Genomic DNA, 15144 nt, shown 5'->3' with positions numbered 1-15144 from the left:
ATTTTTCTCACACTAGTTGATACTGTACAAGTCCCTTTTTGTGTGGAAAATGTTATACGCCTCTGACAACTGAAGACCAAGGCACATAAGTTTCCCAAAAGTGCTGCATATGTGTGATTCCTTTAACCTATCACAATGATTTCCTGGGAAGTTACAGACTTGCAGCTGCAACTTTGACCTATAATTCAGTGATTTTATGAGAAAAAATGTACTAGTGAAAAGTGTTCCAGTGAAAAGCTGAGTATTTCAAAACAAAACAAAACTGCATATAAAGCCTCTCTTTTTCAATATCTGTTTTTTATGACATTTTCTGGTCACACTAAAATGTCTTCACTGAACTAAAGGAAGACATGTTCAAGTGAGAACTAATAATATGCTGTAGTTAAGGAAGCTTATTATAATAATAATAAAAAAATAATAAGCTACAGAGACTCTGCCAGTTTAACACTAATGTGAAAAAATGTAGTTTATTGATCGGAAAACTGTTGTAAGATTTATTATAGATTCACTTTATCACTGTTTTGAAATACACTTTTGTGTGTCCATCTTCTCTTCGTCCCATAGCTCTGTCTTGAAGAAAAAAATATAAATCAAGCACAGATCAGGCAAGAGTAATCAGCTGCAGAATGAATTTTGCATTGATAAACTGAAAACATGGGTACCAGAAAGCAAGCAGTCCAGTTGCTGGACTCATTTGGGTTGCAAAATCTCACATCTATTCTCTGCTTTGTTCAGTTAAGGAACCTTACTCTTAAGTCCACATTAACCATTAAGTCTTCCTTTATTAATCAAATACTATGTATAATTATATATATATATATATATATTTAACTGTTAAAATATTTGAAGAATATTTTGAAGAATTTGATGAATAAGTAAAATATTTTCAGCCCAATTTATTTTAAATTTTAGCATTATACGCGTTTTGCATATATAGTCTATGTGCCATTTATATGTCAAATTGCATGCATTTTATTAATCCTTCTTGTATCTGCTCTAGTAGATTGCAAGCCATTTATTTTCTGGTTTATACATTTAATTTAGACTAATTTCAATGTTCCCAGTTATACTAATTTCACTCTTCCTTGCATTTTGAGTTGGAGAGACAAATACATTCACTGTTTGTTCACAACAGCTGTAGCTAGTTGTCCTTACGTTAAGTGGCCCTTCTGGAAACTATGCTGATAGTACTGAAAAAATAAATCATGTAAAATGAAACTCACTCTGTTCTTATTGATATTGTTACAGATGCCACGTAGACACATGACAATCAAACTCCACTTTGTTATAGTGATGGTCTGTTCAAAGTAATTCACAGATCAGTACTTTAAAAGTACATTTGTAATGTAGTAGTTGCTGAGGCCTCACAGCTACACACCTAGCAGTAAAACTGCTGCTGAATTTGCAAGCCTTAGTTCCTGTCTTTATTAGAGAGAGTGCAGTTTTGTTTCAGTTTAACATACACTCATAAGCTGGACCTTGCCTCAGTAATACAAGTAACCATTTATGCCAGCTCTCTCTGCATACTGTTGGAAGGTTTCAAATAAAACTGTTAGAGTAGATATTAAATAATCCCATCCTTCATAAAACAAATATTAATGTATTATTACATTAAAAGAGAAAATGAAGTGAAAAAAGAGAAATGTGTGAACAAATATACATGCAGTTACATTTTTTTTTTTGTTTGTAACTATTGCATGCATGAACAAATTGTTAAACTCTAAGAACGTTTGAGGCACCACAGACATTCATCTTCGTAATGGAAAGGATCTAAACGTGACTAAATCTCCTCAACAGCCTTGGAAACCTTAGTCATGACTGAAAAATCGTGGAATAGCTGATTCTTAAATTAGCAAAAATATTAAAGCAGCCAAAATACAGAGGATCAATATATTTCAGTAGAAGTAAATACTAGTACTGTATGATTCAAACTGCTTAACAGAAAAATTCACAGGTATTTTACAGCTATGAAGTTACATAGCTCTAGCAGGTTGAAATCAGAAGGGCTAACCCAACTTAGTTTGAAAATATCAGTCCCTCATTACAGCATTACTTTGATGATCTTTGGCACACCTCTATGTTTACATTTTCATCCTGTGATTCCTTATGAACTTGAGGAATAAAACTTTAGAAGAGTCGACTATACATACAGTTATGTTTGACAATGTGAATAGTGGAAGTCTTCATAGGTTAAGCTGCATCTCAATTCTTTCTGTGTTAACTCCCTGCTATTGAATGTTTGCAGCTCTTTGTGAATAATCTAAAAATTTCCTTTTAAATAAAACATGCTCCTCTGCGTTTACTTGATACACTAACAGACAATGAACTGTACTTCATTTCTCTCTTTCTCTTTTTTTTTTCATTTCTTTTTACCTTAGCATTGTCTCATCCCATCTGTCTCCTGTAGCAAAGTGAACTAGTGAAAATGTTGACATAGAAAGGAAAGTAATGGAAAGACTACACATGCATATGCAAAAAATAGTCAGGTTTAAAGTTTTACTTCAACTTCTTCTAAAGCTGCAACCAACAAAAGAACTAAAGTTTATATATGTTTTCAATAATATGTTTTTACTGCACAGATGAAATAAAATCTACTGCCAAAATACATTTGGATATTGCAACTCAAGATATAAGGAATAAACATTGCAATTAAAAAAAATAAACCAAACAATGTTTTTGTATAGAGATACATAGAAATAGTAAATATTAATTTGTTAATGAAGGAAGATAGTGGCTATTAATTTTATTTACAATTTACAATTACGAGGGAACAGAAATCTAGTTGCTTTATATGTTTAAGTTTTTAGCAGTTTTTCACCTTCATGATCATAGAAGCTGTGTGCACAACTATGGTATGCATAGGTCATTTATTTTAGAATTTTAAGCATAAATTTGTTTAACAGTGATGCCTAAATGCAGAAATACAAGTCACACGAGTGACTTTTTTCATTAAGTTTTACTGATTACAGGAATGCTGTCTCCAAGATTTAGCCCTTAGTAACAGCTAAGGAAACCATTTGCTCATAAAAGATTTAAATATCACTGGTTAGAGGCCTACTAATTATAGTTCAAGTTTATGTACCTTTCCATTTGCTATATCTGCAGGCAGATATACTCTAACCACGTAAACACTTATTTTTTTCTAATGATTTTTAGACCTGTAAAAGCCAAACAAACAATAAACCCCCAAACCCTGAAAACTGCATTTTAAGTTGCTTTCACTACAACATAATCTCTTTTAAATAATGGGAAGTTTGAACCACGGTCACAGCTCAGTGAAATATAATGTAGTTCCTGCACAACAAATCTATGGAAAGGAAAATAGTACTTCACTAGAAGAGGCAGTATGTTCTAAAGTGTAAAATTCTGAACTACTACTCATGGTGATATTTAGTTGTTTCTCCTCTCAATTTATGGGTTATGTTGAGCAAATCCTTCCTACGCCACCCACAGTTTCCTTACTTCTAGAAAGGGAATTATGGATGTATACAATGTAGTGTTTTGAAATCAATGGGTGAAAAACAGTATGGATTAATTGAGTGCTTCTGAATAACTTTAGGATATACAAAAAGTATACATATATATAAAAAATTTGAAGCAAAGGAACACAAACTTTCATTACCTATTGTATGTTTCCTCACAATTATCTCATACTGTATAGAACTTGTAATTTGCTTCTCTGTGGAGTTATTCTCCTGAGATTGTCCATCAAAGCTATGGAAAAGAAACACAGTACATTTGCATAAATGTTTAATATTTTAATTGCCGATGCTAATTATTAAAATAGTTGTTTAGTAAATGCTCAATGATTTAACAGAATTTAATGATTAATAAAGTTCTCATTATTTAAATAATAATAATCTACAAATTAGAAATACAGGAACTCTTATTGTCGTCGTTGTTTTTATTGACTTTTTTTCCACATTCTCTTCTCAGTTACTTTACACATTTGTTTAACAATTAATCCAAAAATTAATGTAACTCTTTCGTAAACATAAAAACCCTCTAAAATTAGTTGTTCTGCTTCCTGATTACATATGTCAAAGGTCTTGATCAATTGGATGTCGGTGTGAAAAGACATCATTTGTTTCTCAGGTGCTGGTTTTATGTATAAGGGTTCTCTACAGGAAGTCCAACTTATCCCAAAGTGGTAAACTTATTTCATTGTTTTCTATTATATCTCATATTTCACTTAGGAAGAACAGATTTCCTGTTTTTCCTAGATAGCCATTCATTCAATCTGTTCCAGTTCTTCAGTTTCCTAAAATCCATCTTATAAGAGGATGACTTCTGTTAGTTTTCAGTCTACTTGCCTAAACTTTTCTTACAGAAATGGAGTAAATCAGACTATTGTGAGTTGAAATGGTGTGGTGCAGAAGATGTGGTAAAGTCAGAATGTGTTTGAACCCTTGAATGGGAATGAGTATTGTTTCAACAGCAATTCAGCGAGGATATTTATATCAAATTAAAGCTGTTAAATTACTAGTTTCAGAGCAGATTGCATAAAAAGGATATATTTTTTTTTTTACATTTGGAAAAATGAAGTGGCTATATATTTTTATTGTGGCATATTCTTGATCATAATCTTAAAGAGATCAAATTATTTAATTTTGTGCATATGTCTTCATGAGAAATGAATCTAAATTTGTGTTCAATACAACTGATTTACATGAATGTCTGCCAAGTTACGGATGATTTTAAGTTAGGTACATACTGCTTGTTTCCTGCAGTACCTGAAGTTTTGCTAATCAAGCTCTGTTGGTATGACATTTGAAACCTTAAAGGACGATTAAAATTTGCAAATGTTGACACTATATTTGACACTGTCTTTGGGAGTCAGAGAGTAATGAAGGTCAAAAGACATCTTTATGACCCCAAAATTTGTGATACCCTTTTTTGACCATCTTCTCCATTTTTCTAACCCTGTAATTTGAATTTGTATTATTTTGTACAATTGTGATATTGTCAAGGAGATGTTTTGATCTGACAATTTTTTAAAATATAAATTAGCAGAGAGTAATCATGTGGCTTCTTTGAAATATTCTGGCTACAGATAAATACAGTCAATCAGATGACCTGCTCATCTTTGTCTGTTTTCTGTGTCTGCTTCCCCTGCACCTCAGCATACTTCTTTCTGGACAATTTTTTTTTTTTTTTTCTATGAGATCTGACACACTGCCACAAAAGGGCTGGAGAGCTTTTAGATGTAGAAGAGACTTATTTGCCCCCAGTGCTGTGAAACAACCTGTGCTGTAGGCATGTAGCATAAGCTATACTACCTCTATGTACATACTATTTTCTGTCTCTTCCCATCTGCTGCTAATTGCTTCATCACCTTCCTCCAGTCAGGTTTGAAAGGTCTGTGATTTAAAATAAAATAAAAATAAATGAAAAAATATATAATAATAGTAATAACATCAACGTTCAGCAGCAATTTAATATTTATAATATTCATCCTTTTTTTTATAGCTCCTGCCATTTGAAAATTTCTCTGTGTCATAAACATCAGTTAAGTCTGGCAATATCCTTAATAAATCATTACAAGTTTTTCCCATGGTTAAGCAGCACACAGAAACCAAGGTGGCTATCAGGGATGAAATGAAGGATTCTTTCTCAGAAAATCCTGATGTAAGCACAAGAAGATTTTGCATCTTCTATAGTGCAATTTCAGGTTACATGTGATTGTCGTTACACATAGCTTGTGGGCATTCTCTCAATAATTAAAAAAAAGTCTGTCTTGATAATTGCTTTTCAGTGAAGCCCAAGATGATGAATGAAAGTTTTAAAATTTAACAGTTTTTCCTCATTTCAGCTTATTAATTACATCATTGTTAAAACAACAACAACAACAACGTACTTTTATTGTCATAACGAAAAATCGCCTCTTCAGTAGGTTGTATTGCTGGTACATAAAATCAATTCATGGTGTAGATCAAATAAACAAAGAAAATAATGATATTGAAAATATCTGTCATCGAGAGTTATACAGTGAATTACTTCCACTTCTGAACACAACAGAAAATTCTGGATTAATTACTTTTTGTAAGTCTTTTACACCAAGTTCAGATTCTGCAAACTTTATCACTTACTTGGTTTGGAAGGCACATAGCAACCTGAAAGGAAGAACAAATCTGCAAAGAGAAATACGTTCAAAGAGATTTAGAATTTACAGGGAAAAAAAAGGTATATGTGTGCAAGTGACAGTTCCCAGGTGTAGATATCTTACAGAGTAATGTGAAGCTGGAAATGGAGTATCTGAAGTAGAAGTCTTCCAGAAGAAAAAATTATTTTCCGCATGAAACAAACTCATAAAATGAAAACAAACAAACAAAATGAAAAAACAAAACAAAACAAAAAAACGAGATGAGGAAATGAGGAATCAAATGATGCCCATTTGTTTAAATGACTCTTGGAAATTTTATTTTTAGGATATTAGTGTCCAAGAAGAATAAAAATCATAATTTATATGCATGGTAGAGATGTGACAATGCAAAATGCATAGTCATTTCTGCCAGGTGTAATCATCTTATGGTTTTATTGAAACACTTCTGAATACATGCTTGTATAAAGCAGCCAGGTCAGTTGCTTATGACTGGGAGAGCTTGCCAATGGACTGCTCAGAAACTTGAACGTCTTGGAAGTGGACATATGAGGAAGCAAACTTTACATGTATTTCCAGAGCCAAATAGTAGCAAAAACAAACAAACAAACAGATACACAATCAAAAACACTCACAAAAAAAAAAAGGCAAACAAAAAAATATAACAAAAGAACAAACCACCTATCTATAACCCCAACCATTAGCAATATCCATAAATGAACTAAATGAAGTAAATGAGGATTTTAAAATGTCTAAGATACTGGATTAGTTTTTAAAGTTGCTTTTGAAGAAGAAAGAACATAGACTACTAAAATAAAAGAGAACTTGTCACTAGAACAGTCTGTGAAAAGTTAATAGAAGATTAGTTGCAAAACCTGATTATATATCAAATGAAGCAGCAGTTCCAGGTATATGTGAATGTGCATGTGTGTATTTATGAATGTAAAGAGTATTGTCCAAGAGTACTCTGGGTACTCTGAGAATGCACAACTAAGAAGAAACCCTACAATGATAATCTAGAAAATCTTATTTTGTTTCAGAGATGACAAGTAAATACTGCTAAGTAGCTTGTATGAGAATATGAACAGGTAAACAAAACACATTTCAAGAAAAATATCATATAAAGTTGGTAACTTCTATATTGATTTTTTAAGAATATAATTTATAGGTCAATACCATAAAGTTTCTAGTGCATAGTACTTTTGTCCTTTGCAAGCCTGTGTTTGGAAACATACTCCTTTTTGGTTGCATATTCAAAACCTCTTGTACTTAGCTTAATATCCCCCTTCCCTGACTACTGTTTGTTCTGTGCAAGTCATATCCTAGGGTGAAGTAGATTATGGCCGAGCTGCTACCACTTCATCATTCTTTAATTCGCAAATTTTAAAATCCTCTGCAGCCCTTAGGCTTTTTTTTTTTTTTTTTTTTTTTTTTTTTTTTTTTTTTTTTACGGAATTAATGCCTTGTCAGACTCATGTTTTAACAACTCTTTTTTTTGGTAAAAATATTCTCTATCCCCATGTTTCATAGTAGGCAGATTGTTCACTAAACAGATTAAAAAACGAGACAGAGAAAATGACGCCAGGCCTCTAGTATTTGTAATTACACACATTTTTCTAAAAGTGAAAGCTAAATGTTTACATGGATTCAAAAGGAAACAGCACAAATTCAGGGAAGAAAAAAACAAAATGATAGCTGCTAAGTACAAAGGGATGACCTCAGCATTAGGAATCCTCCACAGTGTTGGAGGTAGAGAGAGTACCCTGGAAAAGTGTCACTCAGTTCTTGGCCTTATGTTATATTCTTCTGGAGGAATCCACTTGTGGTCAGTGCTGCAGAAGGGATTCAGGGCAGGATGGTCTGATTCTTTGACCATTCCTTCCTAAGATTTTTCTGATGATTCTGTATGGTCACACACAAATTATAACATGATTGAATGTAGAAAGAAAATTTTTGTTTTCTTTTATAATATTTATAAGAAAAGGCAATCCCTCCAATTCCACCTCAAGTTCAGTTCAGTAAATATATAACAACGCACTAGATTTTAGTCACTTTAATGTTATAAGAATTTGGAAGATTCTGAGTCTTTGTACTAGCATCATTCTGAAAAAAAAATGATGCTAAATTACATTGATGCTAAATTGAAAGATATTTTTCTTTAAATAATCGCAGTGTATAAACTCATTAGCAAACTTTTATTTTCAGGCAGTTTGTGCTGCACTAAAATATATATATGTTGTAAGGTGGGGGTGAAGGGAAAGGGAACTCCAGTAATAACATATTTCAAAATGCTTTAATTCCTAACGTAAGCCTAAAGTTGCCATTGTCAATGGAAATGATATCAGTGCCTTTGTTAAAAGGCCTGTTGACAAAGCAGGTCTTGTCTTACTAGACATATTACTTACGTCTGTGTTGACTATACCAGATAATATTGACGTGAGAAAAACTGAAAAGACATTAATTTGTTAAGCTGTTGGAAATCCTAACAAGTCTTAGAAAAGTTCAGAGTTGGGGAAAGTACTATTGCCCATTCAAAATTTAACTCTGTTTTCTGGCTGAAGACAGAATGATTCATTCAAAACATTCTGAAAGATCACTGTGATGAACTTTCATATCCACTGTTGGATATTTCACTGTTGGATATTTCTCTTTCCAAAGGTGACTTCATAAAAGTGTGATAGTAGGAAAGCATTTAGTAAAGAATAGGTTTGGTATTTGGAGACTCTCTGAAGTCTGTCTGACTCAAAGCATAGATTTTGTGGGTTCCAAAAATCTGCTGAACAGTCTTCTAAAGGAAACAAAGCCTCTGAAAAGACCTTTTGTACACTGTGTTGTACAGGTTAGCATTTATTTATTGAGTCAAACAAATTATCCATTAAGCTTTGTATATAATCTGTTCTGAAGTGAACACCTGCAAATGATCCTTTGTGTAATTGTTGTTTTGCCCTTACAGCAAAAAGAAACAGTTTTATGTAGCAATGCATGTTGTACAACTATATAAAAATTACTAATGTGTTACACATATATCTGGGCAGTTTTCTTTAAAAATCTTTGGTTTGTACCTACACTAAGCCATTACACCATCAAATCACAGCTGAGGAATATTGAGCATCATTGAACCCATGAAAAAAATTTGAGTTGTTCAGTACAAGGTTGCTCAGCACAGGTGTTTGCGTAATTATGATATATTAGGAAAATTCTTTGTTCAATGGCCTTCAAGCTGCTTGGACAGTAAATTGCAGAACAAGCTTCTGCTTGTTTAACAGAGATGAATGCATGTGAGCAAGATTACAGCAACCACTTTTCACAGGGAATATGGACATCTTACTTTCACAGGTCAAGGCACTACCCACCTGAAAGTGGTTCTTGCATGCAAAGTAATAGACACTATGGCATCTTTCTCCACCTCCTTCATTAGCAGGCAAGTTGGAAAAGAGCACTCAAGACAGACTCTTTTTATTTAGCATTTGAGCAAGGGCTACAAAAAGAGGCAGTGGAAAAAGCTATAGTTGCTCCAGCAGCAAAGAGTGTCTTTGAAGCTGTGTGATCAGGATCCATTACATCTCTGCTGAGGACAAGGAAATGGGAGACTGAAAAACATTTCAGTTAAATTCTCCTGGAAATTGCAGAATGCTAGCCATTTATTTATATTAAAATGCAATTGCATTATGATTCTATAGATTTCTCTGTGTGTAGCCAGAGGCTTTCCCAAAAAGAACTTTAACAGCCCTCCCCCCAGTAAATACTAAGAATGAAATGTAGAGTGAACATGCCAATACAATTTCCACCTGATGTCATTCTTCTTTGGAAGTCACCATAACTAGATGAAACTGCCTCCACATTATTGAGAAGACATTTAAAATCATTTAATCATAAGGAAATGTCAGAGTATTTTTGCAATCAAAATACAGCCTGCAACCTGTGTAACCTTAAGCATCTTTAAGGATATTACAGAAAATTTCAAATTATAATATACTTCTGAAGTAAGGATGGTATGTATTTTTAGCCCCATTTCAGAGATGAGAAGAAGATGTGCAAGAAATAAACTGCCCAAGGTTATACAAAGGGTTTGGATGAAACTTTCACCTAGCCTAACTTTCTGTTTCTGACATGAGAAAGGACAGAGTGGTACTTCTCAGGGTTATTCTTCTGCCTTTCTGCACCCGATATCTGAAACAGAGACTGTAATAAAATCATTATAAGAGTAGCCCATCAAAGTCTTTTTTTCCTCATGCAGGCTAGTCCGATTTCAAACCCACTTCACATCCCAAGCATTGCGTGGAAGTAACCTCCACAGCGTGAATTCCACAAGATATTCACCATGTTGAAGTATGTACTTTTGAGTTAAAGCTTCTGTCCACTAACTTTATGCTTCTTAATTCTGTCATGAAATATTGTTAATAGTTGCTCTCTATTCTCCATTCATGATTTTGCATACATCAGAGTTCACTTTGCTAGAACAATGTGTCAGGGTCTCTTTAATATTGAAAGCAACCCATACCTTTACTTACCTTACCCCTCTTTTCTGAAGTCTTGTTGTCTTTTAGTTGAGGAGACTGGAATGAATAGGTAATTCAGGATGTGATCGTCAACTTTGTATGATGCCATGAAGATGTTCTCTTTTACTCCTTTATTCATTTTCTTAGCTTTTTTTTTTTCTTCTTTTTTTTTCTTTTTTTTTTTCTTACCATTCTATTTAGCCTTTGAATGTCACTAAGTATTGGGCTATTAATATTTTCATGGGATAATGGATATTGACAATTAGATATATTTTCTGAAATATAACAGCTTACTAAGTGACCATCTCACTGTGTGTTTATGACGAGGAGCTTTTTTCCCCTGTGTACATTACCTCATATCAACAGTAATGCTCATTTGCTTCTTGCCCCAACACTGAAATCCTCTGCAACTCTTAGCTGTTAGTTTTCATGATTATTATGTTTGAATAATTTTGTATCATCAGAACACTTAGTCACCTCATTATAGTTACCTCATTATTCACTTCCTATTCTAGATCATTTATGTTGAGCAGTAGATATCCCAGCAGAGCTCCCTGTGGGACTGCACTGTTAAACCTCTACTTTTGTAGAAACTGATCACTTAATCCTACTATTTAAGTTATTTATTAATTCATGAGAAGACCTCCCTTCTCATCCCATGACAGACAAATTTCCCATGAGCCAAGATTTTATCCTAGGCCATTTTGTTTTTTAATTTTTTACAACTATTATAGCAAAGCAATTTACTACAAGAATGTTCCTAATAACAACATTCTTGGTTATGTTGTTAATATTCATGCAAAAATGAAATGGATTCTGGTCTTTTAACCACAGCTGCCAACACTAGAAACACATTTATAATATAGGCCTTGTAAGATTAAACATTTTAAATTATGCGGCAAAAAGATAAAAAATGATTTGTCTATGTTATCTAAGATTTGAAGAATCTTTTTGGCTCTACTCTTTAGCTATTTTTGGTTTAAAAATGGGACATCTGTCTGTGAAATAGTGATATCATAAAGTAAATCAGGAAGTTACAGGCCTGCACTGTTAAGGATAACTTTTTCTGTTGAACTGAAGAATTCATTTTTGAAGATACAAATGACTGTTCGTAGAAGCAGGGTTGTGATAATTGATGCAATGTTATGATACCATTTAGTCCCACTTGAGGCCTTAATATTAAAATATGTTTGAGTGACAACATTGCCATTTATCTTCCTAGCAGGAGTCAGGTGAGAACAATAAAGTGAGGGAAGCCCTCTGTGCTCCATCCATGTCAGCTGCCATCATACACAAAACAAATTATGTGAATAACCAGAATAAGATTGTTTGTGTTCTCTCAGATTTTTGTATTTGAATACCTGTAGTGCAGTTTCAATACACTGATAGGATCTGCAAAGTTCTCTAGTTCTGACCATGGACCAGAGAGAAAAAAAACCAAAAGCTTAGACATCCCAGGTGTCATCAATTCAATCAATGAAATTAGATGGCTGTTATGTAAATTATGCAAATATGGGACTCAAACTCTTCGTTCATATTTGAGAAATGAAATATTTAATGATGTTGACATTTTTAATTATCATTGGGTTTCTGTGTTAACTCCTGAGTGGGATCAATGTTATTACAAGATCTCTGACAACTCTGGTGGACATCTTTGCATCCTGTCAGGCTTGACTGCAAGCATAAGTGTTAGCTGTATTTGAAAAGCTGATGAGATGGATAATAAGGAAAGAGCTTTTGAAAAGCACCAGACCAATACAGAGGTTCTGGGATTTTTGTCTGTTCTTTGGCAGCGGTGAGGATGTGACTATCTTATGATGAATGTTTTTTCCCATATCTTCTTATGAGGAAAAATTACTTATGATGTAGGCTTCAAACAAAGTAATACCACCCAATCACACTATTGTGATGGGAATCTTATGAGGACAGAAATCTCATGACTGTGAAATTTTAATTTGAATACATTTTTCTATCTCACTTCTGTAAGCCATATTGTCCCTTAGACTTACTTAGCAGGCAAAGAACAAGAGTCAAAAGATAGTCTATTGCTAAAATTTAATTTCAGCTCTGTCATTGACATACCTCACGGAAATTTTCTGAGAATTAAACTTCAGCTTTCCCATCAGCAGAAAAGGGTGCTTAACTAATTCACAAGGCTAGTGATATTGTTGCTGTTGTTTCTCCTATTTTGTAAGTAGATGTAATCATCTGTTACACAGAGCTTTCTGAGAAGAATCTACGTATCTAAGTAGAGATCTTAAAATCCTGAGGATTCATTAATTTATGTTTGTGTAGTTCTTTGAAGCTGTGAAGCACGATATAAATGTAAAATATTATCTACTCTTAACCATTATCTATGACTTTCAGTAGGTACTGCGTATTACAGTACATGCTATCATCACAGCTCAAGCCCTTCTGTAAAACTCATAAAATTATTACTTCCCTATTGATATGCTCTCTGTCCTCTTCTCAAACCTTCATACTCATTGCATAGCCTACTACAAAGCAAAGCTGGTAGATACTTAGTCATATAAAAGAATTTCCGCCATTTTAATCTGTTACTTTCACTGCACAGAAACTCCCTATCCTGTGGAGGGTGACAAGTTGTAACTCACATGGAACAGTGCTACACTCTTGCGTGTTTTAGGGAGGATTGACAAGGTGGTGTTGGCCTCTTAGAACTGGGAAGACTAATATTTTGATTTGATACATATACTTTGGCTAGTCACCTCATATCTCTGGTCTTTAGCTCATCAACAACAGCAAAAAGAAAGAATTACCTTTGATATGTACAATGTATATGTATAAAAAAGTATTTTTCTTCTTGTATTCAGATTATCCATTTGATAAGGATAATATACAGCAAAATATTATACAGCATCTTTAGATTCTATTCTAAATATATTAAAAAAAATATACATCTTTAGTTTCTATCGTATCGTATCGTATCATATCGTATCGTATCGTATCGTATCCTACCCTACCCAACCCTACCCTACCCTACCCTACCCTACCCTATCCTATCCTATCCTATCCTATCCTATCCTATCCTATCCTATCCTATCCTATCCTATCCTATCCTATCCTATCCTATCCTATCCTATCCTATCCTATCCTACTTATTACATTATATATAGTAGGGATCATAAATTTCACATTTTTTGTTGTTTTAAAATGAAAAATCTGGGAACTGTTGTATAATTGCCGGTTGAACTAGGCATATAGACTTGATAGAAAGGGCATTTATAGTCCATTTGCATTAGTAAACTAGACAATGAAAGCATCTTTTTTTTTTTTTTCTTTTTTCTTTTTTTTTTTTGGTCCTATTTGTAAGAACCATGTAATTTACTGTGCTTGGGTCACTGTTCCCAGTTAATTATTAATTGTTCACTATTAATTGTGCCATGAATTTTCCACTCAGGTTTCTTTAGAGAGGCATGAAATTGTTCTCTAGCAATGCTACGTGTATGTGTCTAAGAAACTGAGTCAAATAGTCTTTTTCCTACTTCTCTCCTTTCAGATCATCTTCTGACATACTGCATACCCAGATTTAGTAGTTCATTATTTCCTTCTTCTGATTCACAAAAAATGTCAGGTTAATGTTTTACTTTACATGAGACTAAAATACCAGTCCCTAGCATCCTGGCTACACAGTATGTTTCTATCACATCCTTTTGGAAATATACTTGAGTGTGGTTTAATCTGGTGAAAACAGGTAATTTGACTATGGATGATACAATGTGAAGGGTATTTGATTTTACATTGCTCCTTATTTTATTTATCTTGGTGGGGGAGATCAGAGGCTTTAGAGATGGCAATCATTCTACCCATTAGCTCTCTAGCAAGGAAGGAAAGAAATCTGGTCTAGAAACTCAAAGTCTTTCTTATCTGCTGCTGTAACGCAACTTTTTTCTCTGTCTACATTGTTAAGGGGACTCCAGTGAAATTCCACAAATCCAGGCTTATGAGGAAGGACCTTGGTTGGTCCTGTAATGATTCTCAGGGCAGCAACAGTTATCGCATATGTTATGTGACTCCAGTAATATTTTCAGTATTAGGATTTGTTTTAATGACTAAAAACTCTTGAATGACACCTATTTATTTAACCAGTATGTGAATTGTAGTCATCAATGGTACCCGATAAGCATTGTTTCAGGCTGAAAAAGTAGATTCGTATTTTAAAATATATGCCCTTAATTAAATGGAGGAAATATTTCTTTTGTGTATCAGATTTTGCATTATTTTCTAAATTAAGTTAATGAATCTATAAAAGACCATTAATGAAAAAAAATAAACTTTTCTGTCTCTCCTACTTTCTAGTATATTTGAGGGAGAGAAAGTGGCAAATCAGTAATCGGTAAGCAGATATCTATTGTTTCACTGGTACTGGTCCTCATAGAGTAATAACCACATAAATTATCCAATTGTTCTCTCTTGAAATTAATGAGACATTTTTATATAGTTAGGATTTTCAACTCTTTGCTGTTGTTGTTGTTGTTTTGCCTACATAGCTCTATTTTAATACCTTATTCAAAATAATCTACG

General features: G+C 33.4%; 1 protein-coding gene across 6 annotated transcripts in view; it reads left to right on the top strand.

Annotated features, from left to right (window-relative positions):
* The window catches only part of LOC308187337 (uncharacterized protein), a 424496-nt gene that overhangs the window by 240456 nt on the left and 168896 nt on the right, over nucleotides 1–15144 (top strand). Inside the window, exons 5-6 of one of the 6 annotated variants that reach the window (XR_013944617.1) lie at nucleotides 10338–10429; nucleotides 14920–14956. The exons of 4 other annotated variants lie outside the window; for them this stretch is intronic. Coding sequence is in view for 1 of the 2 variants with exons in the window: in XM_080575370.1 (XP_080431496.1) it covers nucleotides 17–73 (57 nt within the window). In the remaining variant the exon portion in view is untranslated. Of the gene's footprint in view, nucleotides 1–16; nucleotides 740–10337; nucleotides 10430–14919; nucleotides 14957–15144 lie in introns of those variants that run through there. One more of the 6 variants, XM_080575370.1, reaches the window with a different exon arrangement.

This window comes from Anser brachyrhynchus (assembly GCF_964034855.1).
Source record: "Anser brachyrhynchus genome assembly, chromosome: 1".
NCBI classification, from domain to species: Eukaryota; Metazoa; Chordata; class Aves; order Anseriformes; family Anatidae; genus Anser; species Anser brachyrhynchus.
Note: the sequence above shows the minus strand (reverse complement) of the source record. Positions and strands in the feature narration are given on the sequence as shown.